At 54.8% G+C, this 23,283-nt stretch overlaps 2 protein-coding genes across 6 annotated transcripts; one reads left to right on the plus strand and one right to left on the minus strand.

The window, feature by feature from the left end:
* Positions 1-3,102: 3,102 nt before the first annotated feature.
* On the minus strand, positions 3,103-8,911 carry PIH1D1 (PIH1 domain containing 1). 5 transcript variants are annotated; one of them, XM_082608165.1, is made up of 10 exons: positions 8,830-8,911; positions 7,865-7,958; positions 7,274-7,340; positions 6,433-6,612; positions 5,253-5,314; positions 5,080-5,161; positions 4,552-4,681; positions 4,248-4,323; positions 3,747-3,890; positions 3,103-3,225 (listed from the first exon to the last, which is right to left on the minus strand). In XM_082608165.1, the coding sequence occupies exons 2-10, from the start codon at positions 7,952-7,954 to the stop codon at positions 3,184-3,186; spliced, it is 873 nt and encodes a 290-aa protein (XP_082464291.1). In that variant the 5' UTR covers positions 7,955-7,958; positions 8,830-8,911; the 3' UTR covers positions 3,103-3,183. The 5 variants fall into 5 exon arrangements, with proteins under 5 accessions (XP_082464291.1, XP_082464292.1, XP_082464293.1 ...); XM_082608166.1 differs by having other exon boundaries at positions 7,865-7,971; positions 8,830-8,847; XM_082608167.1 differs by lacking the exon at positions 8,830-8,911 and adding an exon at positions 8,735-8,758.
* Positions 8,831-21,703, plus strand: ALDH16A1 (aldehyde dehydrogenase 16 family member A1). The gene is made up of 17 exons (XM_082608162.1): positions 8,831-8,979; positions 13,373-13,475; positions 14,121-14,247; positions 14,973-15,151; positions 15,235-15,312; positions 15,409-15,590; positions 15,678-15,830; positions 16,493-16,678; positions 16,910-17,005; positions 17,208-17,344; positions 17,505-17,610; positions 17,696-17,826; positions 18,182-18,349; positions 18,652-18,853; positions 20,207-20,392; positions 20,720-20,842; positions 21,429-21,703. The coding sequence occupies exons 1-17, from the start codon at positions 8,890-8,892 to the stop codon at positions 21,588-21,590; spliced, it is 2,409 nt and encodes an 802-aa protein (XP_082464288.1). The 5' UTR covers positions 8,831-8,889; the 3' UTR covers positions 21,591-21,703.
* Positions 21,704-23,283: the final 1,580 nt, after the last annotated feature.

Here is a 23,283-nt window from a genome sequence, read left to right on the forward strand (position 1 = left end):
GGTGGCTGCCCCTGCTGCTGGTCCCTCCCCCCCCGCCGATCCCCCCGCCCGCGGGCCCGGGCGGCCGCGTCCGGGTACCCGGGGTCCGCCCCGGCCCGGCCGGCCCCGCAGCTCCGCTCGGGGGGAAGGAGGCTGCGAGTGCGGGCTGTCTGGGGGCTGTCACTGGACTCAGCGTCGGGGGTGGGGTGGGGCAAGGAGAGGCCCCGCCCATCCATGCTAGACCCCGCCCCTTGTATTCTAGTCCCGCCCACCTTTCGCAGCCCCCCATGCCGGTTCTTGCCCCGCCCTTCCACTCCAAGACCACGCCTCTGGGTTCTGAATTCACTTGTCTGGGTTGCATCGCCCCCAGTTCTGTTCCTTCCCGGAGTTACTCCCCCCTCATCCATCCCCCACCAGCTCCTTCTACCCAAGATTTTCTCTCCTCCCGAGTTCTTTCCCATCTGAGATTTGCTACCCCCAATTCAGTTCCCCCTAATTTCGTCCCCGCATTTTCATCCCCTACAGTTTCATCTTCCTCTGAATTTCCTTTGCGTTTCATTCTCCCAGCCCTATCCCTCCGAATTTCTGTGCCCTCCAGTTCCACATCCTGCCCAGCGCCCTCCATCCCCAGGCCGCCATATCCTCAATTCCAACTTTCTCATTCAGAGGGTTCTTTTCTCATTCAGGGAATTCCTTCTCCCTCCCTGGATTCCAACCCCCATTTCGATACACCCATTGTCCCTTCTAGTTCTTCCCCATCCAGTTTCTTCGCCCTTGACTCCCATCCACCTGTTTCCATTTTCCCCTTTTGAATTTCATGTCCCTCCAGTTCTATTTCCCCTCTAGGCGCATCCCCCCTTCCAATTCCTTCATTTCCGATTTCCTTCCCATCTGAGTTCATCCCTTATAGTTATACTGCCCCCACCCCCAGTTGCTGGTCATTATTCCCTCCCTAGCCTCGGATCTATCTCCGTCCTTTGATTCTCTCCCCACCCTGAGTTCTGTCCCCATCCCTTGAATTGTGTCCCCTTGGATATTTCTTTACCCCTGAGTTCTGTCCCCTCCCCTGGGATCTGTCCCTGCTTTGATTTTTGCCCACACCCCCTGGAATCGGCACCACGAATACGTCCGTGAGTTCTGTCCCCAGCTACTGAGTCCTCTCCCCGCACCTGAGTTCTGCCCCACCCTTTGGGATCTGTCCCCGCCCCGCCCGGGATCTGTCCCCGCCCCCTGATTTCTTACTCCACCCCTGAATTCCAGCCCCGCCCCTCTGGGGTTGAACCTCGACCTGTCTCCAGCCCGCTGGCAGGTCCTGCCCCTCTCCTTTCGCCGCCAGCCCCTCTCTCCGACGCCAGATCCAGGCCCCAGGAGGGTGCTCCTTTCCTCACTGCCTCCCTGGGTCTGGCCAAAAATACATTTGGGATTAAATTTTCATGATGTGGCACAGGTCCGCGAGGGAGTGGGAGGGAGCAGCCGGCGCGGCGGGCGGGCGCCACGGAAGGGGTGGCCCGGCAGCCGCTCCCGCCGCAGCCTCTAGCTTTGTCTCGCTGGGCCTCTGAGTGTCACAATTTTACCTATGTTTGAGAAAACCCTGGATTGCCAGGGAGGAGAGGCTGGAGGCTGGGACTCCTGGGTCAGAGGGAGGAGGGAGCTTGGGGCTCGGACTCCAGAGTCTGAGGGAGGAGTAGCCCGCGGATTCGTCCACACGCGCCACCCTGTGGTGACAGAATCCCCGGTCTGGGTGCGGAGGCGGCGGTCGCGGCTCCGGGCCAGGTGTGAAGGTGGAGCAGATGGTGAGGAGGAAGGAGTGGGAAGGGGGCCCAGCAGCTGCCAAATCCCGGGCCTTCGCCGGAACCATCACCATGGAGACCGAGGAAGGCAGAGGACCCAGCCCTACACTTTCGGGACCCGGGAATGAGTTCTTCTTCCTCCCACGGAGGGTTCCCGTGCAAACTACAAGTCCCAGCGGCCGCTGGACTTCACCATTTGCTTCTGAAGGGCCGCTTACTCCGAGGGCCGCTGGGAGTTGTAGTTCTCTGAAACAACTGGCTGAAGTTGCGCTGCGCCCCCTGGTGGACACGGCGCCCAAGTTCGCTATTTCCGAGGCCCAAGGGATCCTACCCAACGTCATCCCCAAAACTTTTCACCTTCTCACCATCTAGCCCCTCTTTCCCCACCCAGTTCACTCAGTTCCAGCCACACTGGCCTCCTCGCTGTTCTTCCAACATCTACCACTGAGGCTCCTGCATTTACCTATCCTCCTAGGATTCACTATGGAAGGTGTGTTGGTAATCATACGTGAACTCAACAAATATTTATTGAGTTCCTACTAGGCGTCAGGCATTGTCACACCATAGGGGACATAGCTCTAATGAGAGTATCACTGGGTATTGGGGACCACCAGAGGAGGATTCTAACTCAGCCAGGGAAGATCAAAGAAAGTCTTAAGTTTGAAAAGCTTCCCAGGAAAAGCTCACTAAAAGGGATGACTGGGAGGGTCGGGGCAGGGCGTGGGTGTAGAGTAAGGAGATGTGCCCTGTGAGGGTAAACAACCAGAGGTACTGGAGTAGACCTGGGTAGGTGTACTGAAAAGGATACTAAATAGGGGAACAGCAGAAACTAAGAAAAGGTGTAAAAAACTGCTGTGGTCAGGACACTGCTCAGTATGACTAGCCTGAGTGACTGGGAGGAAGAGACCACAAGGGAACGTGAAGGGGGACTTCCTTGGCGGTCCAGTGGTTAGTACTCCACACTTCCACTGCAGGGGACATGGGTTTGATCCCTGGTCGGGAGCTAAGATCCCATGTGCCCTGCAGTGGGCAAAAAAAAAAAAGGGGAACATGAAGGCGACCATACAGCACAGAACATTGAGTGCTAGCTGAGAGGCTTGGACTTTCTCCTAGGGGCGCTGGGGAGCCAAAGAGGGGCTGTGAACAGGAGTGGGGCAAGGGCAGCTCTGGGGCCTTGAGAGAGACTAACAAGGGGAGAGACTAGAGGCCAGGAGGCCAGCGAGAGGATCGGGGGAGAGGATGAGGCCTGAGCTGGGGGACTGACCTCCATGGGACTCCAGTCCAATGTCCCTCTTCCCTCCCACTCCCCATTTACTCCTAGCCAGACCCAGAACAAAGGCAAAAATCGTTTATTTCAATTTTAGGGAAGCCACCATCCTCTTCCCTCCATGTAGAAGCACAGGAAGACACCCAGTCAAGAAGGCATGGACAGAAGGGGCATCGCCACCATCAATTGCTGAGGAGAGAGAGGAAGGAGGAAGAGGTTCAGGACCTGGGGATCCAGCCCCCAACCCCCTCCCCGCTCAGACCCAGGATCCAGACCCCCAGCCCCCTCCTCGCTCAGACCCAGGATCCAGGCCCCCAGCCCCTCCTCCCTCAGACCCAGGAGTCCAGACCCCCAGCCCCCTCCCCCCTCAGACCCAGGATCCAGGCCCCCAACCCCTCCTCCCTCAGACCCAGGATCCAGACCCCCGGCCCCTCCCCCCTCAGACCCAGGAGTCCAGACCCCCGGCCCTCTCCCCGCTCAGACCCAGGATCCAGGCCCCCAGCCCCTCTCCCTCAGACCCAGGAGTCCAGACCCCCAGCCCCCTCCCCCCTCAGACCCAGGATCCAGGCCCTCAGACCCAGGAGTCCAGACCCCCAGCCCCCTCCCCCCTCAGACCCAGGATCCAGGCCCCCAGCCCCTCCTCCCTCAGACCCAGGAGTCCAGGTCCCCGAGTGTCCCTAGTTCCCCACAACCCCCAGCCCCCCAGGTACCCTTCTCTTCTGATGGAAGGCTGCCTTGCTCTCATCACAGCTGATTCGGAGGGGGATGTAGGCATCCAGATGGTACAGCTGCTGGGGGCCCCCCATCACCAGGCGATTCTCCCCGATCTCCAGCGACAGTCCCAGAGCGCCTTCCTGGGGATGCAGTGGAATCAGCCCACCCTTCCCTTCCCAGCAACAGGACAATAAGAACACAGACCAGTGAGAGAACTCTCGTGTGTCGGGATACCATATTTAAAGAGTCTCATCTCCCAAGAAAAAGGTGGGACACAGTAATTACAGGTTTATGACTGAGCACTTACGATGCACTGGGCAACCTCAGGACAGCACCAGAAGTGGGCCTGAGGCCCCCATGGGACAGAGGAGGCAACCTACTCAGAGGGCAGCACTAGCCAGGCTCACACAGGTCTGACAACAAGCCCACATCACTTCCCCTCCAAGACCCCACCCTTCCAGACCTCATTCTCCTACTCTGGTGGAGGGTGCACTCACCAGTTTGGGGAGGTCAATTTCGGCCAAGAGGAGGTCAGGGGCCTCCAGCCAGAGGCTCAGGTGAGGCTTCTCAGGGCTGGGGAGGAAGGAGACCCAGAACTCAGAAGAGCCGCCGGGTCTTTACCGGCGCTGTTCCCTCCTCTCTCCCTCCCAGCTCTGCAGCCTCAGGACACCTTCCCAGAGGGAGTTCTGCTTCTCCTCCCTCGGGCTTCCCAGAGCCCCAGGACACCGACACCTGAAGGATGGCGGGAGATTCCAAAGAATGTCGGGGAGACAGGAGATAGGGAGCCCACTGAATGCCCACCCTTTCTCAGGTCTCGGGGAGTCGGGCATGTACAGGTTCCCCAGCTCCTGGATCCGAGGACGCGGCTGGGAGCGGATATTCTGCTGGGAGATAGAGCCCAGGAAAGGTCTGTTCTTCAATATACGCCACTCTGAGGGGAAGGAGCACAAGATCAAAGGTCACATGGCTCAGGGTGTCCTTTGCTCCCTCCCCAAGAGGAAGAAGGGGGTCTTGCACTGCCAGAGCCTCATGGGAGAGGCTCCGCCCTCTGCCGAGGAGACCAGGGATCTGACCACACCCCCAAGCTTGACTTTAGGAAGCGTGCCTGCCTTAGCCCCGCCCCTCGAGGCTCTCAAGACCCCGCCGCTTATCTGGAATCCCCCGTCTCCTCCCTCTCCCCCTTCCCAAGACTCACACAGCCCTCTCCCTGAACTCCACAGCCCAGGGGCCAATATAATCCCTGCCCACACTAGTCCCACTTCTCCCAGGGGCCGCCCCCAAGCTCCTCCGGGTTTGGCTCCTCCCTGTGGCCCAGGCCCCGCCCCTCACCTGGATTTAGTGGCAGGCTGTATTTGTCCTCAAGGCCCTCCCTGGCAATGGTGATCACGAGCTCCCGCAAGAAATCGCTGTTCTAGGAGTGAAAGAGGGAGAAGAGATGTGGGAGGGCTGGGGGATGGAGCGAGAGGCCCCGGCCCAGGCCTCCCTGCAGCCCCGCCCCCAACCTGCATCCTGCGGTAGAAGTCGCTGTTGACAGCTACGTCGTAGGCGGTACAACCCTGGCCTTCTGCCGGGAGAGAAAGGGGGTGAGACCCCAGCCCTCGGTGGGAACCCCACGGCCCAGGCACAGCCAAGGAAAACACAATGAAGAACAGCAGCCACAGACCCAGAAGTCAAGACACGCACCTGCCAGTCTGGATTCATACCAGCCTCATCTCCCAGCTCCAGTCTCTTCCCCTCTGGTCCTTCCCCACCATGTCCCAGAGCTGATCCTGACCCTCCCCAGTTCATAGTCCTCCCAAGGCTCCCCAGCACCCGCAGGGGGAGGACTGAGTCCTTCAGCCTGGCACTGGAGGCCCTGTGGGGTCTGCCCCTCCCACCTGGAGAGAGTTCACTTCTCCAGCAACCTCATCTCTTTACATTTCTTCCAATCACTCTTGATTACTGATCAATTCAATCATTTCTCTCCGGCCTCTGGACCCCTCTGTCCTCTCTGCCTAGAACCCTCTTCTCTGTCTTGGCCTGATGAACTGCTCTGGTTCCTTGAAATCTTATATTCGACGTCTCCTCCTCCAGGAAGCCTTCCCTGATCCCTCAGTGGGAGTGAAGAGGCCCCCCACCCCACCCTGAGCACAGCACAGAGTCACACCACATTGAAATCACATCTGCCTCCTTCATCCTCACCCAAGACTGAGAGTTTCTCAAGGGCAGGTTCTGGGTTTTGATAAGTCCCTACTCCCCAGGGCACTGGCCAAAGCTTCATCCCAGGAGGCTTCAGGGGACATATGTGAGTTGAAAAAACAAGGATATAGAGACAGAAACTCCACAGAGACAGAGGTGAGACAAGGCAGAGACACAGACAGGGGAGAGGGTGGAGGAGAAAACAGGGATGAGTTAGGGCTGGCCGAGGACTTAGAGCCAGGAAATCAGCTAATGAGCCCCTGCCCAGCCCTCCCTTGCCCTGGGGTGGGGCAGGGAGAAGTGCCAGCTTGGCCAGGTGAGCAGAACCAGGACTGTCCAGTGAGAGTTCTGGATGCCCAGGAGGCTAGGGATATGCCATGGGGAAAAGGATCAGTACAGGGGTGCCAGGTTTCTAGGTCCCGAGGGAGGAGGGTCCTGGGCCCTGGATTCTAGGGAAGAAAGGACCGAGGGGGCTAGATTCCTGGGTCCTCTCAAGGCACTGACTTGCATCCAGTTCGGCATGCGGCTCTCCCAGACTCATGGGGATGCGAAACCCGGCTTGGTCCTCCTCCAGCATTTGAAGCAGCTCATCCTCGGTCAAGTCAGCAGGAGGAGGGATGGAGGGAGAGTGACAAATGTTGATGAAAACCTTCCCTTCAGATGAGTTGGTCTTTATGCAGAAACCTGGTAGGAATGGGTTTGTCCTTGACCATCTGTCTCTGCATGGGTCTCAGTGTCCTTCTTTTGATCTGTCCCCCTCCTAGAGTATTAGTCCTCCATTTTCTGGGTCTGTTCCCCTTCCTGCCCCTGGGATTTCTGACTCTCTGTCTTTGAGTCTCTGTCCCCCTAGTCACCCTACATCTCTTTTTTAAAAAAATTTTATTGTAGTATAGTTGATTTACAATGTTGTTACTTTCTGCTGAACAGCAAAGTGAATCAGTTATACATACACACATATATATATATATATATATGTATGTATAACTCTTTTTTAGATTCTTTTCCCATATAGGTCATTACAGAGTACTGAGTAGAGTTCCCTGTGCTATACAGTAGGTTCTTATTAGTTATCTATTTTATCTATTTTCTTATTAGTTATCTATGTTAGTGTGTATATGTCAATCCCAATCTTCCAATTTATCCCTCCCCCTTACCCCTCCTCTCTTTGGATCTCAGTCCCTTCCTTGCTCTCTCCGGGTTTCCGTTCACTCCCATCACCCAAGGCCTCTATACACCACTACTGTGTCTCCTTCCTCTCTCCTTTCCCTATGTCCCCTGCCCCCAGTCTGTGACCACCTCTCTCTGGGACTCTATCCCTCTCTCTTTGGGTTTCTGTCTTTCTCACCAGGTTGAGGTTGTATCTGTGTAGATTCTGGTCTGCTTGTCTGGGCTTGCTGGAGCTCCTTGGAGGCCTGTGTGAAAGAAAACAACATCCAGGCTTGGCGTTTGTGCTGTCAGAACCCCCTCATTTGTTCCTCAAATGTTTAGTGAGCAATTTTTACGTATATGAACTAGGCAGGGCATGAGACATACTATGTCCCCTTCCTACTCTGAGGAACCCGAAGGACAACCCTGATCCCACTCCCATGTCTTCCAGAGACTAGCGAACAGCTAGCAGTAGTAGTAGTTAAGCAACTACAACTCCCGTCGGCCCTGTTGCTCCCCCCCGCCGCCAGTGCATTCTGGGAACTATAGTCCCGTTTCTGAGTACACACACACACACACACACACACACACACACACACACACACACACACACACACACACACACACACACACACACACACACACACACACACACACTCTCTCTCTCTCTCTCTCTCTCTCTCTCTCTCTCTCTCTCTCTCTCTCTCTCTCTCTCTCTCTCTCTCTCTCTCTCTCTCTCTCTCTCTCCCCCCCAAATCCTCAGGGACCCAGGAGTCCGTTCAGTCCGCACCTGCAGCAGCAGCTCCTCGAAACGCGCCGTCTCAGCGCTCATCGTCTCTGCCTCGTTTAGCTCCGGTACCAGCAGCTTCAAGTCGGCCATGGCCCTGGGGAAGAGACCTAGGCGTCCTCAGCAACGACCTTCGGTTGGATCCGAACTCTGAGGCCTGCTCCCGGGCCCTCAACCGACTCCCGACACCCACAATTCTGTACGAAAATCTAATAATCTGGCCTGAGACTACAGTTTCACTCAGGTCAGATACTGCATCAAATCTCTTGGGAGCCAATGTCTCTAGATGCCCTCTAAGCCCTATGTGCCGAGTGTTTAAATGAGAGCCACTCTTCTGGTCTCTGCGTAACCAGGAACTTGGGTAGGCCACACTTCCGACTACCCCAACGCTCCTTCAACTATCCTGCAACCGCATTCGGTACCAATCACAGAACAATCTAGTCTAAATCTGAAGCCACGCCCTTCACCTCAACCAATCAAAACTAATCCAGAGAGCCACTAAACGCCACACTTCCGATGTGGATAAAAGCCACACTTCCGCTCCTTCCCTACGACCACATCTGGCCAGGTTACTGGGCAAAGCTGGCACACTTTTAAAACCTTAAGTTCAGTGTCCATCCTAAAGGACTCCCTTCTGATCTCTGAACAATCACCTCGTCCCCAGAGGTAGATTAGATTCTCGAGTAAAGATATTTCGGGCTAAAAGCTGCATTTTCGGTCTCCAATATGAACAGGGTGGTGGGAGGACGCCAATACGGCCACTCTTCTAAATCTGGAGGCCTCGTACCTATTTGAAGGCATCCATATTTTCGTTCCCCACTCCCCCAGCTTTGAGGAATGCGCATGCTCCAAACTACACTTCCCGGCGCAGACCTATAAGCGGAGTCACCGGGTCCTAAGGCGGGGTTACGCTCTATCTCCTGTAGCCCCGCCCTTTGGACTGGAGGGGGCGGTGCCGCCCTTCAGACCTCGAGGTTCCCTTGGGGAGAGAGTCCAGCAGTCCGTGGAAAGCGCGGCCTGGGAGCGTGATGGCTGCGACGCGCGCAGGATCCCGCGCCTGCGAGATCTTCACCACGCTGGAATACGGACCGGTGCCGGAGAGCCACGCATGCGCATTGGTGAGGGCTTGCCCGGCCGGCGCTGCCCATCCCCCTTCCTAGTCCCCCGGGCCCCGTTTTGAGCGCGGACTCCCGTGATCCACCGCGGCAGCTCAGCAGCTCCGCCCCTCTCAGCTCCCGTGATTCCCGCCACTCCTTAGGATCCACCCCGGAGGACGTTCGCTAGAGCCCTTACGGTTGCTGCCTGTTAGCCCTTTAGTCTGTTCTCGCGAGCCCTAGTGGCTGTCGTTTGCCACGGTCCAAAAGTCACGGTGGAGCTTCTCCTATTCTGCAGAATCCCCCGAGGGGCTTCTGTGATTCTTCAGGGCCGCCTCACAGCTTCCTGTGATCCCCTGGGACTCAGAATTCCTGTGGGGCACTCGTGATCTTCTGAGGACCCTCAGAACCCGCGTAGACTTCCCGTGATTCCTCAGAATATCCTATGGCTCCCGGGTCCCTCGGAATTCCTGGGGGGGCTCCCTTGGTCGTCCGGAGACCTCCGCGGAGCCCCCGTGAGTCCTCAGGGTCACGTCAATACTTGTGGGATTCCTATCATCTCGGGAACTCTCGGAATCCCAGAATACATCAGAACTTCCTGTAATTACCGTCAACCCCGCAGAATAACCCCGTGGGGCTCCCGTGATCCCTCCGTGTACTTCAGAACTTCCCTAAGACTCCCGTAATCCCTCGGGGTCCCCCAGAACGATCTTGGGGTTCCCACGTATAACTTCGGTGCCTCGGATTTTGTATAGTTGCCCAGCCCCCTCAGAATTCCCCCATGGAGCCATCCTGATCTCACAGGGCCCTCTAGCACCTAGGTGTGAGAAGCTTGGGCTTCTCTGGAGGGAAAGGGGAGGTTAGAACAGTGGTCCACGTGGAAGAAGATGAGACCAGAGCCTGGTGCGGACTGTAGAGCTGGAGAAGAGGTGAGGCAGAGATGCAGGAGGAACAGGGTTTGGGGTCTTGAGAGGGCAAGGACAATGCCTCGGGTCTGGGTCTGGCTGTCTCTGTCCCCCCTCCCCCATGGTGAACCCAGGAGGAGTAGGGTGGCAGAAAGGTTGGGAAAGACTATGGGCTTGGTTATCACATGGTGATGATGAGAGGGAAAGCCTTGGGCCTTGTGCAGGAGTCAAATACTACTTGTGCCTGAGCCTCAGGCCTAGAGACAGGGACCTCACAGTAAAAAGATAATTGAATGGTGGGAATAATGAGATTATCTAGAACTATAGTGTAGACTCAGATAAGAGGATCTGGGATGGAGTATAGAGAATTCCCACACTTGGAGGTTGGTTAGAGATGGACTATCCTGAAATAGCAATAATGTGATAATAGCTTATATTTATTGGGTGCTTTCTATGTGCCAGCCTCTGTGTTCAGCGTGATCTCATTTAATCCCCAAAACAGCTGTGAGAGGGGATTGCTGTCATTACTTTAGTAATAGCAGACAGAAGCTTAAAGAGGTAAGTAATTAGCCAACAGTCAACACATCTTAAAAAATGTGAAAATGAGATTTGAACCTGAGCCCTGGGATTCCAGAGCCCATGCCCCCCATCCCCGCCCCCCCGCCCCCCAGCTCAGTCTTAAAATCTGTGGGCCAGACTCAACCAACAAACATGTTTTCTTTGGCCTGAACTTTATTTTTAAAAATGTGAATTAGTGGACAACTAATTTCATGTAAACATCCGGGATTCCAGCTTCTCTTGAAAATAAAATTCCAAAGTTTGGCAACCTTTGGCTTACATTCCCTCACAAAGACTATCTGGATCCAATAGCTAACTGTCTTTTTAGACAAGTCATGAGTTCCCAGTCTCCACCAGGGCCCTCTTCTCACACCAGGGTGGCCTGCCAGGACCCTGTGGAACATTCTTTCTGGGTTCTGTTTTTCTTTGGGGGGGAAATTTTGCAAAGTTACCCAGAGCACTTAAATTATGAACTCCCATTCACCCATCCCTCAGTGTCAACAGTCATCAACATTTCATCCAATGTTGTATCTCTTTGTTTTCTCTTTTTTTTCCTGGAGTGATTTAAAACCCAGTTGTCACGTTATTTTACCATAAGTATTTGAATCTTCATTTCTAACAGGTAAGGACTCATTTTGTAACATAACCACCAGGCCGTTTTAACATTAACAGTCAGTCTTTAATATTATCTAGTGCCCAGCCCATGTTCATATATGCCCAGCTATTTCAAAAATGTGTCTTTCCGGCGGAGGGAGCATCTTTGAATTAGAAACTTATGAATTTTTACTTAAAAATTTGGGGGGCTTCCCTGGTGATCCAGTGGTTAAGAATCCGCCTGCCAATGCAGGGGACGCGAGTTCAACCCTGGTCGGGGAACTAGGATGCCACATGCCTCAGGGCAACCGCACTCGTGCGCCGCAACTAGAGAGAAGCCCACAGCGAAGAAGCCCACACGCCCCGGTGAAGACCCAGCACAGCCAAAAAAAAAAGTTTTTTTTTACTTTAAAGAAAAATGAGGAGGCCTAGTTGGTAGGGTAAGAGAAAAATCAGGAGACTAAGGCATCGGGGATGCTAAGAGAAAACAGTTTGGGGAATTCCCTGGCGGTCCAGTGGTTAGGACTCCTCGCTTTCACTGCAGGTGGCCCGGGTTCAATCCCTGATCGGGGAACTAAGATCCCGCAAGCCAGCGGCCAAAACCAACAACAACAAAAACCAGTTTGCAGAAGGAAAAAGTGGAAAGGATGTCTTGTATTTAGAAAGGATTTAGGGAAGACAGGGAGAGAAAGAAACAGGAACCAGGCAGGGAGAATGAAATGCAATAAAATTAATAGGAAGTCTTAAGTAAGTGCTGTTCTGAGCCTATGACTCATATAGATCCATTTAATTCTCATCACTGTCCTGTGAAATAGGGAGAGACTGTGATTATCTCCATCTTCCAGATGGGTTAGCTGAGACCAGGGTATTTTAAGACCCAGGCTAAGGCTGCACAACAAGGAAGTTTCAGAGCCATGATTCAAACCCAGGCCATGTGGCCCCAGGCTCCAGGGACTCCCTACCTTGGGCTCAGTTAGGCACTTCACAACCAAATAAACTGCACTTGGCAAGGCAGCATCAGGTCTGTGTCTTCAGGAGGGGTCACATCCTTCCCGAGTGACGACAGCTGAGGTGGGAGGGAACACCGTCGCACGTGGGAAGGTATGGGAGTCACCTGGCTTAAAAGCCCCACCTCCCAAAGAGCACGTGATACAGTCTCATGGGCATTGCAAGGGTCCTGGCAAGGAAACTGCCCATCACAAGAATGCAGCGCACCCCAGGAAGCCCCAGAGTTCTGGCTTCCCACTGGATATTTATGGTATATTCCCAGTTTTCCCAGTCCAGGTGCAGTGGACCAGTCGGGGGTCAATACTGTCTAGAAATATAGCTGAATTGTATCAGATTTCCAGGGAAATAGAAAGTCATTTCTATTCTCTTCCATGGAGAAGAACAAGTTTTATTAATCCTTTGTTCACATTCTCCATATGTAAAAGTCAATAGGACATCCCTCATATGTTGCTGGTGAGAATGTAAAATGATGCAGCTGCTGTGGAAAACAGTTTGGTGGTTCTGCCATGAATTACTCAGAGCATTGCTATATGACCCGCAGCTCCACTCTGAGATAATATGCCCCAAAGAAGTAAAGACGTATTCGAAGAAAGACTTGTACGTGAACATTCACAGCAACACTATTCACAATAGCCAAAAGGCAGAAACAACCTAAATGCCCATCAGCTGATGAATGGGTAGAGAAAATGTGGTCTCTCCAGACAATGGAATATCATATAGCCATAAAGAGAAATGAAATTCTGATCCATGCTACAGTGCGGATGAATCTCGAAAACACCAAGCTGAGTGACAGAAGCTAGACACAGAAAGTCACGTATTGTAGGAGTCCATTTATATATGAAATGTCCAGAATAGGCCAGTCCATAGAGGCAGAGAGCAGATTAGTGGCTGCCAGGACTTGGGGGCAGGGGAGAAGGGAGGGTGAGCTCTTAATGGGTATGGAGTTTCCTTTTGGGGTGATGGAAATGTTCTGGATTTTTTTCTTTGGCCGCGCTGCTCGCCACGTGGGATCTTAGTTCCGCGACCAGGGATTGAACCTGGGCCTCCTGCAGGGGAAGCGTGGAGTCCTAACCACTGGACCACCAGGGAATTCTGATGTTCTGGAACTACATAGTGGAGATGGTTGCACAACACTGTGAATGTATTGTTAGAAAATGCCCCGAATTTACACTTTAAAATGGTGAATTTCATGTTATGTATTTTTTATGTTTATGTGTATTTTCCTCCTACACGGGAAAATAACTGATGGGGCAAAGGGGGCGGGTATTCTCTTCCCAGAGGACTCTGGGTAGGGATAGAGCTTCTCCAGCTGCCTCTCAGACCCCTTTCTGAACTCTCTCCACCTCCCCCAGGCCTGGCTGGACACCCAGGACCGGCACTTGGGTCACTATGTTAACGGACGGTGGTTGAAGCCTGAACACAGGAGTTCGGTGCCTTGCCGGGATCCCATCACAGGTATGCAGTGTCCCCCAGTCGTGAGAAAGAGGTGTCTATGGCCCCAGGTGTACCCACCAACAATATACCATTCTCTCTGCTCAGGGCCCTGAGAGCAGGGAGCAGCTGGTGGGAGAAGAAGCCTGAGATTTCTGGCTCCTCTTGATAACAGTCCTCCTAATTATGGTTCCAGGTCCCTGTGGACACTTTTTTTTTTTTTTTTTTTTTGCGGTACACGGGCCTCTCAGTGTCGTGGCCTCTCCCGTTGCGGAGCACAGGCTCCGGACGCGCAGGCTCAGCGGCCATGGCTCACGGGCCCAGCCACTCCGCGGCATGTGGGATCTTCCCAGACCGGGGCACGAACCCGTGTCCCCTGCATCGGCAGGCAGACCCTCAACCACTGCGCCACCAGGGAAGCCCGCTGTGAACACTTTTGAAGTCACTGTCTCCTAAAATCCCTTCCTTGCCTGTGGGAGGCAGTCAGAGCAAAGACCTATGTAGATTTATCCCCATTTGTCAGATGACAAAACTGAGACCCTGTGTGGGGTAGGGGGACCAGCTTTACTGCTTTGGGGCGCTCCTGGGCTCCAGAAATGTCAGCCCCCTCCAGTTCTGACACGGGTTCCCCCCACCTCCCAACTGGGTTCCCCCCATTCATCTCCCCAGGAGAGCACTTGGCCAGTTGCCTCCAGGCACAGACGGAGGATGTGGCAGAAGCCGTGGAGGCTGCCAGGACCTCGCTGGAGAACTGGAGCACACAACCTGGAGCCGTTCGGGCCCAGCATCTGACCAGGTGATGCACTTGAGGTGTGGACCCCAGGAGACGGAGAAGGATTTGAGAATAAAGACTATGTATTTCCCAATATCCCACTGAATTCACTGGCTGCTAAGACTCATATTCCCAGCATGCCTTTGAGCCTTTAGCAGCTAAAACATCCATGTCTCACTGTTCGCTGGGACTAGAAATGACAAAGCCTGTTTCCCAGCATACCCTTTGGAACTCACCCGGGTGCCATTTCTCAACAGCTCACTGGGGCTGGTGAAGCTCTTGAAACTGTTTTCCAGCACATTCTTGGGGAAGTTAGAGACAAAGATTCCATTTCCCAAAGAACAATTGAACTTAAAGGCTAAGCTTTCATTTCCTAGCGCATTTGGGGGTTACAGGTGGCCAAGATCCTTACACAGCACCCTAAGGTTTTGAGTGTTTACCAGACTACATTTCCCATACATCTTTGGTGCCCTCCACCACTGGTAAATAGTGCAGATGCCCCAGGGGTTCCTGGGGATTGTACTTCAGGTATACACAGGGCGTGTTCCAGGACTCTATCAGGCCAAGGGGCAGTGGGAAATGACCATTCCAGGACTTCCCTGACGGTCCAGTGGCTAGGATTCTGCACTTCCACTGCATGGGGCACAGGTTCGATCCCTGGTCGGGGAACTAAGATCCCTCAAGCCGTGCGGGCAGCCAAGGAAAAGGAAAAAAGAAAAAAATGACCATCCCCCCTGCTTGCTCCACAGGCTGGCCAAGATGATCCAGAAGCACCAGCGGCTGCTGTGGACCCTGGAGTCCCTGGTTACTGGACGGGCCATTCGAGAAGTTCGAGACAGGGATGTCCCTCTGGCCCAGCAGCTGCTCCAGCACCATGCAGTCCAGGCACACACCCAGGAGGAGGCGCTGGCAGGCTGGGAGCCCCTGGGTGAGGAGCAGGAGTCCCAGCCCCCAGCCCCCTCCTCCCTCACCATCCAGCAGTGCCTGCGCCAGTCTCATTTGTTCTTGCAGGAGTGATTGGTCTCATCTTGCCACCCACATTCTGCTTCCTTGAGATGATGTGGAGGATTTGCCCTGCCCTGGCTGTGGGTAAATGATTGGCTGGGGGTTGGGACTCCGGGGTCTGAGGGAGAAGGGGGCTGGGGGTCTGGACTCCAGGGTCCTTGAGCTGCCTGCCTCCCCCAGGCTGCACTGTGGTGGTCCTCGTGCCCCCGGCCTCTCCGACGCCCCTCCTTGTGGCCCAGCTGGCAGGGGAGCTAGGCCAGTTCCCAGGAATCCTCAGTGTGATCAGTGGCCCTGCCTCCCTGGGGCCTGTCCTGGCCTCACAGCCTGGAGTCCAGAAGGTGGCCTTCTGTGGAGCCATCGAGGTATCTTCAGGGGTGGGAGGGTGTCTGGACACAGCTGGGGGGCTGGAATGCCCCTCCCCGCTGCTGACCCCTGCGTGGATCCCATAGGATGGCCGTGCCCTACGGCGGGCCCTGGCGGGCCAGGGTCCCGAGCTGGGCCTGGCACTGGGGGCTGAGTCGCTGCTGCTACTGATGGAGACGGCGGATGTGGATTCGGCCGTGGAGGGCGTCGTGGATGCAGCCTGGTCTGACTGCAGCCCGGTGAGACCTGGGGGCTGGGCGTGTCTGTCTCCAGACCCTGGGGCCCCATGACTTCATTCATTTTATTTATTTATTTTTTAAATTAATTTATTTGGCTGTGCTGGGTCTTAGTTGCCATGTGTGGGATCTTAATTGTGGCATGCAGGGTCTTTTAGTTGTGGCATGTGAACTCTTAGTTGCGGCACGCATGTGGGATCTAGATCCCTGACCAGGGATGGAATCCGGGCCCCATGCGTGGGGAGCGCGGAGTCTTAACCACTGGACCACAAGGGAAGTCCCTTCATTCGTTTTAATTTTCAGTTCTTTGTGTCTCCAAACTCTTATCTGTAGACCATCGTGTGTAAAGGTCCTCATCCTCTCGAGTTTCTGAATCTCCACGTTCCCGGCTCTCCTGGGCTTCCAGGCTCGGGGGCTCTTCATTTTTCTGAGTGTCCATGTCCTAGTTTTCCAGCGTCTCTCTTCACTCTGCATCACCAGCTTCCTGTAACTCCACATCCTCCCTGAGGTTTGGGGCCTCAGGGAGTCTCCTGGTCCTCGGCCACTTCTCCCTGACCCTCCTCTGATCTGTGCACATATGTTCCCCAGGCTTGGCCCTCTGGGGGGATGTGACCCACCCACGTAGGCTCCGAGTTTGCCCACCCTATCCCCCATTTTCCTAACAGGGGGGACTCAGACTCCTCATCCAGGAGTCTGTGTGGGATGAGACAATGAGGCGGCTCCAGGCGCGGATGGGGCGGCTTCGCGGTGGCCGAGGGCTAGACGGAGCCGTGGACATGGGGGCCCGGGGAGCTGCTGCACGTGACCTGGCACAGCGCTATGTGCGCGAGGCCCAGAGCCAGGGTGCACAGGTGAGCCTGGGCGCAGACTCTGGGGTGCCGGGGGAGGAGGGACCTCAAGATCTGACTCCTGGGTCTGGGGAGGGATGGGTCTGGGGGCCTGGACTCTGGGGTGTGAGCAAGGAGGGTCTGCAGGCTGGACTCCTGGGTCTGAGGGAGGAGGGGTCTGGGGTCCAGACTCCTGGATCCCAGGGGAGGAGAGGACTGGAGTGAACTTGCAGATCTACTTCCCTGTCTCCCTAGGTCTTCCAGGCTGGCAGTATGCCTCCAGAAAGCCCATTCTTTCCCCCATCCTTGATCTCTGACCTCCCTCCAGCCTCTCCATGTACCCAGGCAGAGGTAAGCCCCTCAGGGTCTCAGAGACCCTAGGCCATCCACCCATCCTCAGCCGGACATGGGCGGCACAGCACAGAGGCCACCGGAGTGACCATTTGGACTGGGTCTGGGGGCTGCTGACTGCTGTAGGCTGGACTCCTTGTGGGTGGGGTGTTGGAGGGAGGGGCTGGCCAGGCCTCCTGAGCTCCCTTGTCACCCCTTCCAGGTGCCGTGGCCTCTGGTCGTGGCCTCCCCTTTCCGTACTGCTAAGGAGGCGCTGGCCTTGGCCAACTGGACGCCCCGAGGAGGCAGTGCCAGCGTATGGAGCGAGAGACTGGGGCAGGCCCTGGAGCTGGCCTACGGGTCAGTTCACACCCGCTGGGCACACAGGGGGCTCTGCTGGGATGGCCCCAGCTTCAGTCCCGATGTCTTCCCCTCTCTCTGGGTCTCTCCCCGCCTCTCTGACTAGCCCTCCTCACCTCAAGTTTGTGCATTTCTCTCTGATGTCCCCTCCTCCCCACAGGCTCCAGATGGGCACAGTCTGGATCAATGCCCACGGCCTCAGAGACCCTGCAGTGCCAACAGGTGGCTGCAAGGAGAGTGGGTCTTCCTGGCACGGGGGGCCAGATGTGAGTGCACCCCTCCCTGCCCATCACCACCCCTTCATCCACCTTGTGCCCTTCTCACGTTCTCTTGACACTGTCCCTCTCTCAGGGTCTGTATGAGTATCTGCGGCCCTCAGGGACCCCTACCCGCCTGCCCTACCTGTCGGAGAATCTGAACTATGACACCTTTGGCCTTGCTGTTCCCTCCACCCTACCAGCTGGGCCTGAAACAGGGCTTAGGTGAGCTGTTCTAGGGACCACAACTCTCAGAATTCCTGGAGTGTGGAAGGGGAGAGGGGAAATTGTGGCAGGCTCCTCCATGGACTGGAGGGAGGTTCTTGAGAACCATCAGGGGGTCCCTGAGTCCTGCTGAGAATTTCATTCTGGGTCTCACGGCTCACCGCCACCCGCCAGGCCTGATGAGAGTCTCAGTTCTGCTAAATGAAGGTCTGTGCTCTCCCGGAGCCTCAGGGGGCCAGGAATGTGGGGTCCCACAGAGGCTCATGGGAGCTCGAGTGGTCCATCCAGTGGGGTGGGGATGGGGTCTGAGCAGTCCCTGCCCCAGCACCCACCCTCACACCTCACCCTACTCCAGCCCAGCACCCCCCTATGGGCTCTTTGTGGGAGGCCGTTTCCAGGCTCCTGGGGCCCGGAGCTCCAGGCCCATCCGGGATTCGCAGGGCAATCTCCATGGCTACGTGGCTGAGGGTGGAGCCAAGGATATCCGAGGTGCCGTGGAGGCTGCTCACCAGGCTGCCCCTGGGTAAGGAATGGAGGCGTCACATGAGATAGCCCAGGGGTCGTGGGGTGTCAGAGAGGGGAGTCTGAAACCCCAGGACTAGGCTGATGCTGATGGGACATGGGGTCTGGACCCCGAGGACTGTGGGCTGTGGAGTCTGAGCTCCCAGGGCTGACGGGATGTGGGTCTGGCCCCTCACTCTCCTCCCTGGGCAGATGGGCTATGGGGCCTGGACCCCCCAGAGTAGGAGCTGTGGACAGAGGTGGGGCACCTGGAAAGAGCCAGGATGAGGAAACCAACCCACAATGTGCCCTGTCCACCCACAGCTGGGTGGGCCAGTCGCCAGGGGCCCGAGCAGCCCTACTGTGGGCCCTGGCGGCCGCGCTGCAACGCCAAGAGTCCACCCTGGTCTCGAGGCTGGAGAGGCATGGAGTGGAGCTCAAGCTCGCCAAGGCAGAGGTGGAGCTGAGCGTGAGGCGGCTTCGGGCATGGGGGGCCCGCGTCCAGACCCAAGGCTGCACCCTGCAGGTGAGAGGGGTCTGCGGGCCGGCAGACAGGGCAGGCAGTCTGGAGTGGCGTCAGAGGAGGGGCTCCGGAATGAGCCAGACTGGGGGTCCAGGCCCCAGTGGCCTCACCTCTCTACACCTTGATTTCATCCTCTGTATAATGGGTATGCAGCCCACCTCATAGAGTCGTGTTTCAGATTGTTGTTAGTGACCTATTACTGGGCCATAAAACCAATTTAGTGGGTCATAGCCCTGCTTTGGTATTTTTGTTCTTGTTTCTTTTTTAACAAAAGAGAACAGGATAGAAGATACAGAGTGCATTGCACAGAATATTGTTTGGTGTGACTTTTGTTTTGATCATATATATAATATGCAGCTAAATATAGATAGTAGATTGGTCTGGAACATATGGTGGGTCCAGTGAAGAAAGCGTGAGGATTCAGTGACTCAAGCAATGGCATGGGCACACTCAGGGATAGAGATAATAGAAAGATAATGGAAAGATAGCTAGTCATTTGACCTGGGCTTCCTCCATAAATGATATACAATTATACAGTGGTACCAACCTTGAGGAGCTGTTATGAAAACTAAGTGAGCCGAGCATTTAATGTCTGACGTGTAGCCAAGAGCTCAGAAAATGTTCGCTTATGGATGGCCAATAAGCACATGGAAGAATGCTCCGCATCATTAGTCATTGGAGAAATGCAAGCCAAACGACCATGAGGGACTTCCCTAGTGGCGCAGTGGTTAAGAATCCACCTGCCAATGCAGGGGACACAAGTTCGAGCCCTGGTCCAGGAAGATCCCACATGCCGAGGAGCAGCTAAGCCCGTGTGCCACAACTACTGAAGCCCGTGTGCCTAGAGCCCGTGCTCCACAACAAGAGAAGCCACCGCAGGAAGAAACCCGTGCACCACAACGAAGAGTAGCCCCCACTCTCTGCAACTAGAGAAGGCCCGTGCACAACAACAAAAACCCAGTGCAGCCCAAAATTAATTAATTAATTAATTAAACACACACACACACACACACACAAACCTGTAGGCTAGACTTCGAGACCTCTACACATATTAACTTATTCTATCTTAACAGCAAATCTCTGAGGTAGGCACTATTATTATCCTCATTTTAAAGATGGGAAACTGAGGCCCAGAGAGGTTAAGTGACTCACCCAAGGTCACACAGCTGATGTGAACCCAGCACCTGGCCCCAGAGTCTATGCTCTGAAATATCACCTGGTTTTTATTATGATTGGAGTTGTTATGAGGAAGCAAAGTTGGGGATGAGAGGAGAAAAAGGGTGGGTGATAGAGGAGACCAAAGGAGGGCAGTCAGGCTCCCCTGCCCCGCCCTTGACCTCCTGCCTGTCCCTGCAGGTGGCAGGGCTGAAAGGCCCTGTGCTTCGGCTGCAGGAACCTGTGGGCGTGCTGGCTATTGTGTGCCCGGAGGAGTGGCCCCTGCTTGCCTTCGTGTCTCTGCTGGCCCCTGCTCTGGCCCACGGCAACACTGTGGTCTTGGTGCCCAGCGGGGCCTGTCCCATCCCTGCCTTGGAGGTCTGCCAGGTACAGTCCCCTGCCTGCCTGCTGCTGCTCCAGCAGCCTGTGGAGCAGCAGATGGATGAAAGATGCCCCAAGACCTGCAGGAGCTCAGCTCTCACCCCACCCCCTTGGTAACCATGGTAACCTGCATCCTGGCACAAAAGCTTCACTCCTCATAGACCCAGTGATGGTTCTCTCCAGACTGTGAGCCTTCACCAGTCATGACCCCACTCCCATTCCTTCCAGGACCCCCATGGCCACTCCCATTTGCCCATTCCTCACCCTCCCCGACAGCCCTGGGGGTCTCTGACTCCCTCCCAACCGTGGATGACCCACTGTCCCATCCCCTAGGATATGGCCACCTTGTTGCCAGGGGGCCTGGTGAATGTGGTGACAGGAGACCGGGACCACCTGACCCGCTGCCTGGCCTTGCACCAGGACATCCAGGCCCTGTGGTATTTCGGATCTGCCCAGGTACCTTTTGTTTTGCCATCTCCAGTGTCTTAAACTTCACCAACAAACTCTTCCTTTTCCGGGGACATGGCTGCACCCCCTTAGAACACCCATTGCTAAGGGGGAGAAACTCCTTGGCAACCACGTTCTGAGATCCTGCCCCTTTACAGCCCTGGTTGCTAAGGAAGAGGATCTCCTTAGCAACAAGGGCCTGAGATCCTGCCTAGCCCAAGGACCTAATCTCATTGGACAACCCATTGCTAAGGACCACACCCTAGCAACAGTGTCAGAAGCCTACAGTCCACCCTCTTAAACCTCCTGATGGTAACAGATGGGAACTCCTTGTCAACAATAACTTCGGGCCCCATTCCTTTGAGTGTGGGCTGTTAAAGGGGAAGAAGTTCCATGGCCGTAAAGGTCAACCTTGTTTCCCTCAGCATCTGGAAGGTTTGCTTTTTAGGAGCTGAACATTCTAGCCACAGAGCCTAGGCAAGCCTTTAGGCCCCTCCTCAATAATAGTCCTTGTTGCCAAGGAAGCAGCTGCTTAGCAACCAAGCCAATGGAAATGCTGACCACCACCCCACCCACCCCCATCTCCCCACGCCAGGGCTCCCAGTTTGTGGAATGGGCCTCAGCAGGAAACCTCAAGCCAGTGTGGGTGAACAGAGGCTGCCCACGGGCCTGGGATCAGGACGCCGAGGGGGCAGGCCCAGAGCTGGGGCTGCAGGCAGCACGGACCAAGGCCCTGTGGCTGCCCATGGGGGACTGATTGCCCAAGTGCCACCCACTCCATCTTGGACAGAGGACAGATGGACCCCAACCGATGCCAGACATCTGGAACTTTCCTCTTATTATGATTCCAATAAACTCTGACCAATCTTGGCTGTGCTTCTGAGGGGAGGAAGGGAGGAAATAGCAACTTCTGGGCTGTTGAGGCCATTTCAGTTCTGAGACTCAGCAGCCGCATGGGCTGGCGCCAGGACAACACAGTGTCTGTGAAATAGATACAAGGGACTCTAAGAACATTTGCACAGGGCCGCAGTGACTCCTGTCTCTTCTGGTCTTTTCCATTCAATGGCTCCTGCTCCCTGGTTTTCTCTGCCTCTGCATTGCCTCAGGATCTGTGGTGTGCTGGTGAAAATAAAATACAGTAGCTCTCTGGAATAAAATAAAATCCATGGTAAGTAACTTTAGCCAGTTCCATGGTGCTCCTACCGTGTCAATTTCAAGCTCCAGATGATTGAACAACCGGCTGACAATTCCTGAATTTGTAACAGTTCCCACGAGCCACCCCAGCATACCACTGTTTGAGAATTCTTTTTGATGCAAGGAACCCACACACACTAGCTTAGGATAAAAAGACATTTTCTGGAAAGCGACAGAGATATGGAAAATGGGCAAGATACACAGCCGGGAACCCCAGGTCCTGAGAACCCGAATGCAAACAGGAGCTGTATTCAGGTCCCATCTCAGTGGGTCACATGATCTCTTGGGTCTTGTATCTGCCTGTCTGCTTCATTCCAGATCCTTCTAGCCATGTGCCACTAGGAAAGCTTCTTCACTACTCTTAAGCCTCAGTTTCCTCATCTATAAATTGGGGCTAATAGTTCCAACCTCATTGGGTAGATTCTGTGATGGTTACACAAAACATGCTGTTAATTAGAGTTTGATTTTGTCCTGGGGCAAATGAGAGCAGACAGCCTCCTGTCAGCATTTGACTAAAGCTGGGCAGAATAGATAACCTCTCCCAGGATCTGGACGTTTGGACAGGAAAGACACTGGAACGTCTTGGAGGAAAGTCCCTGGAAGGCTCTACTTCCTCTGGGGTTTGGTAACTTCCCCCCAGATTCCATGGGCTGCCTCAAGTGACCTTCCTATTAGTCCTCTTGCTTTAACCAGCCAAAGCCAACTACAGGAGGTTTCTATACCCCCAGCCCAGACCACAGAGAACACCTAATGCCACATCCACAGGAGAAGAAATCTGATCAGCCAGACTGGGGTAGATGTCCACTTCTGGTCCAATCTTCTCTGGCTTAGGGGCAGGAGCTCCTAGTTAAGGCAGCCATCCAGCTGGTCAACAAAAATCAGTTGAGTGCCTGCTGTGAGTGGGGCACTGTAGTGGGTGCTGGGGATGGCCATGAACAAGACAACTTAGCCTTGTGAGCTCATGCAGTGGATGAGAGGTATATTCATTTCTTGTCAGTGCTGTGACAATGGTCACAAAGTTAGTGGCTTAAATAAAACAATGCAAACATATTATCTTACAACTCCGGAGGTCAGAAGTCTGCAATGGGTCTCACTGAGCTAAAATTAAGGTGTCAGCAGGGGTTGGGAATTTGTCCCAAGGGCACTAAGGGAACAGAGGAGAGGTAGGCTCAGCTCTGGCTGAAAGACACTGATGTAACCTAAGGTGACAGGTACAGTACTGTAGCAGTGGTAGAAGCTCAGGGCACTCTGGGGGC

The sequence above is a fragment of the Mesoplodon mirus genome, assembly GCF_964341445.2.
Source record: "Mesoplodon mirus genome assembly, chromosome: 19".
In the NCBI taxonomy this organism is placed as follows: Eukaryota; Metazoa; Chordata; class Mammalia; order Artiodactyla; family Ziphiidae; genus Mesoplodon; species Mesoplodon mirus.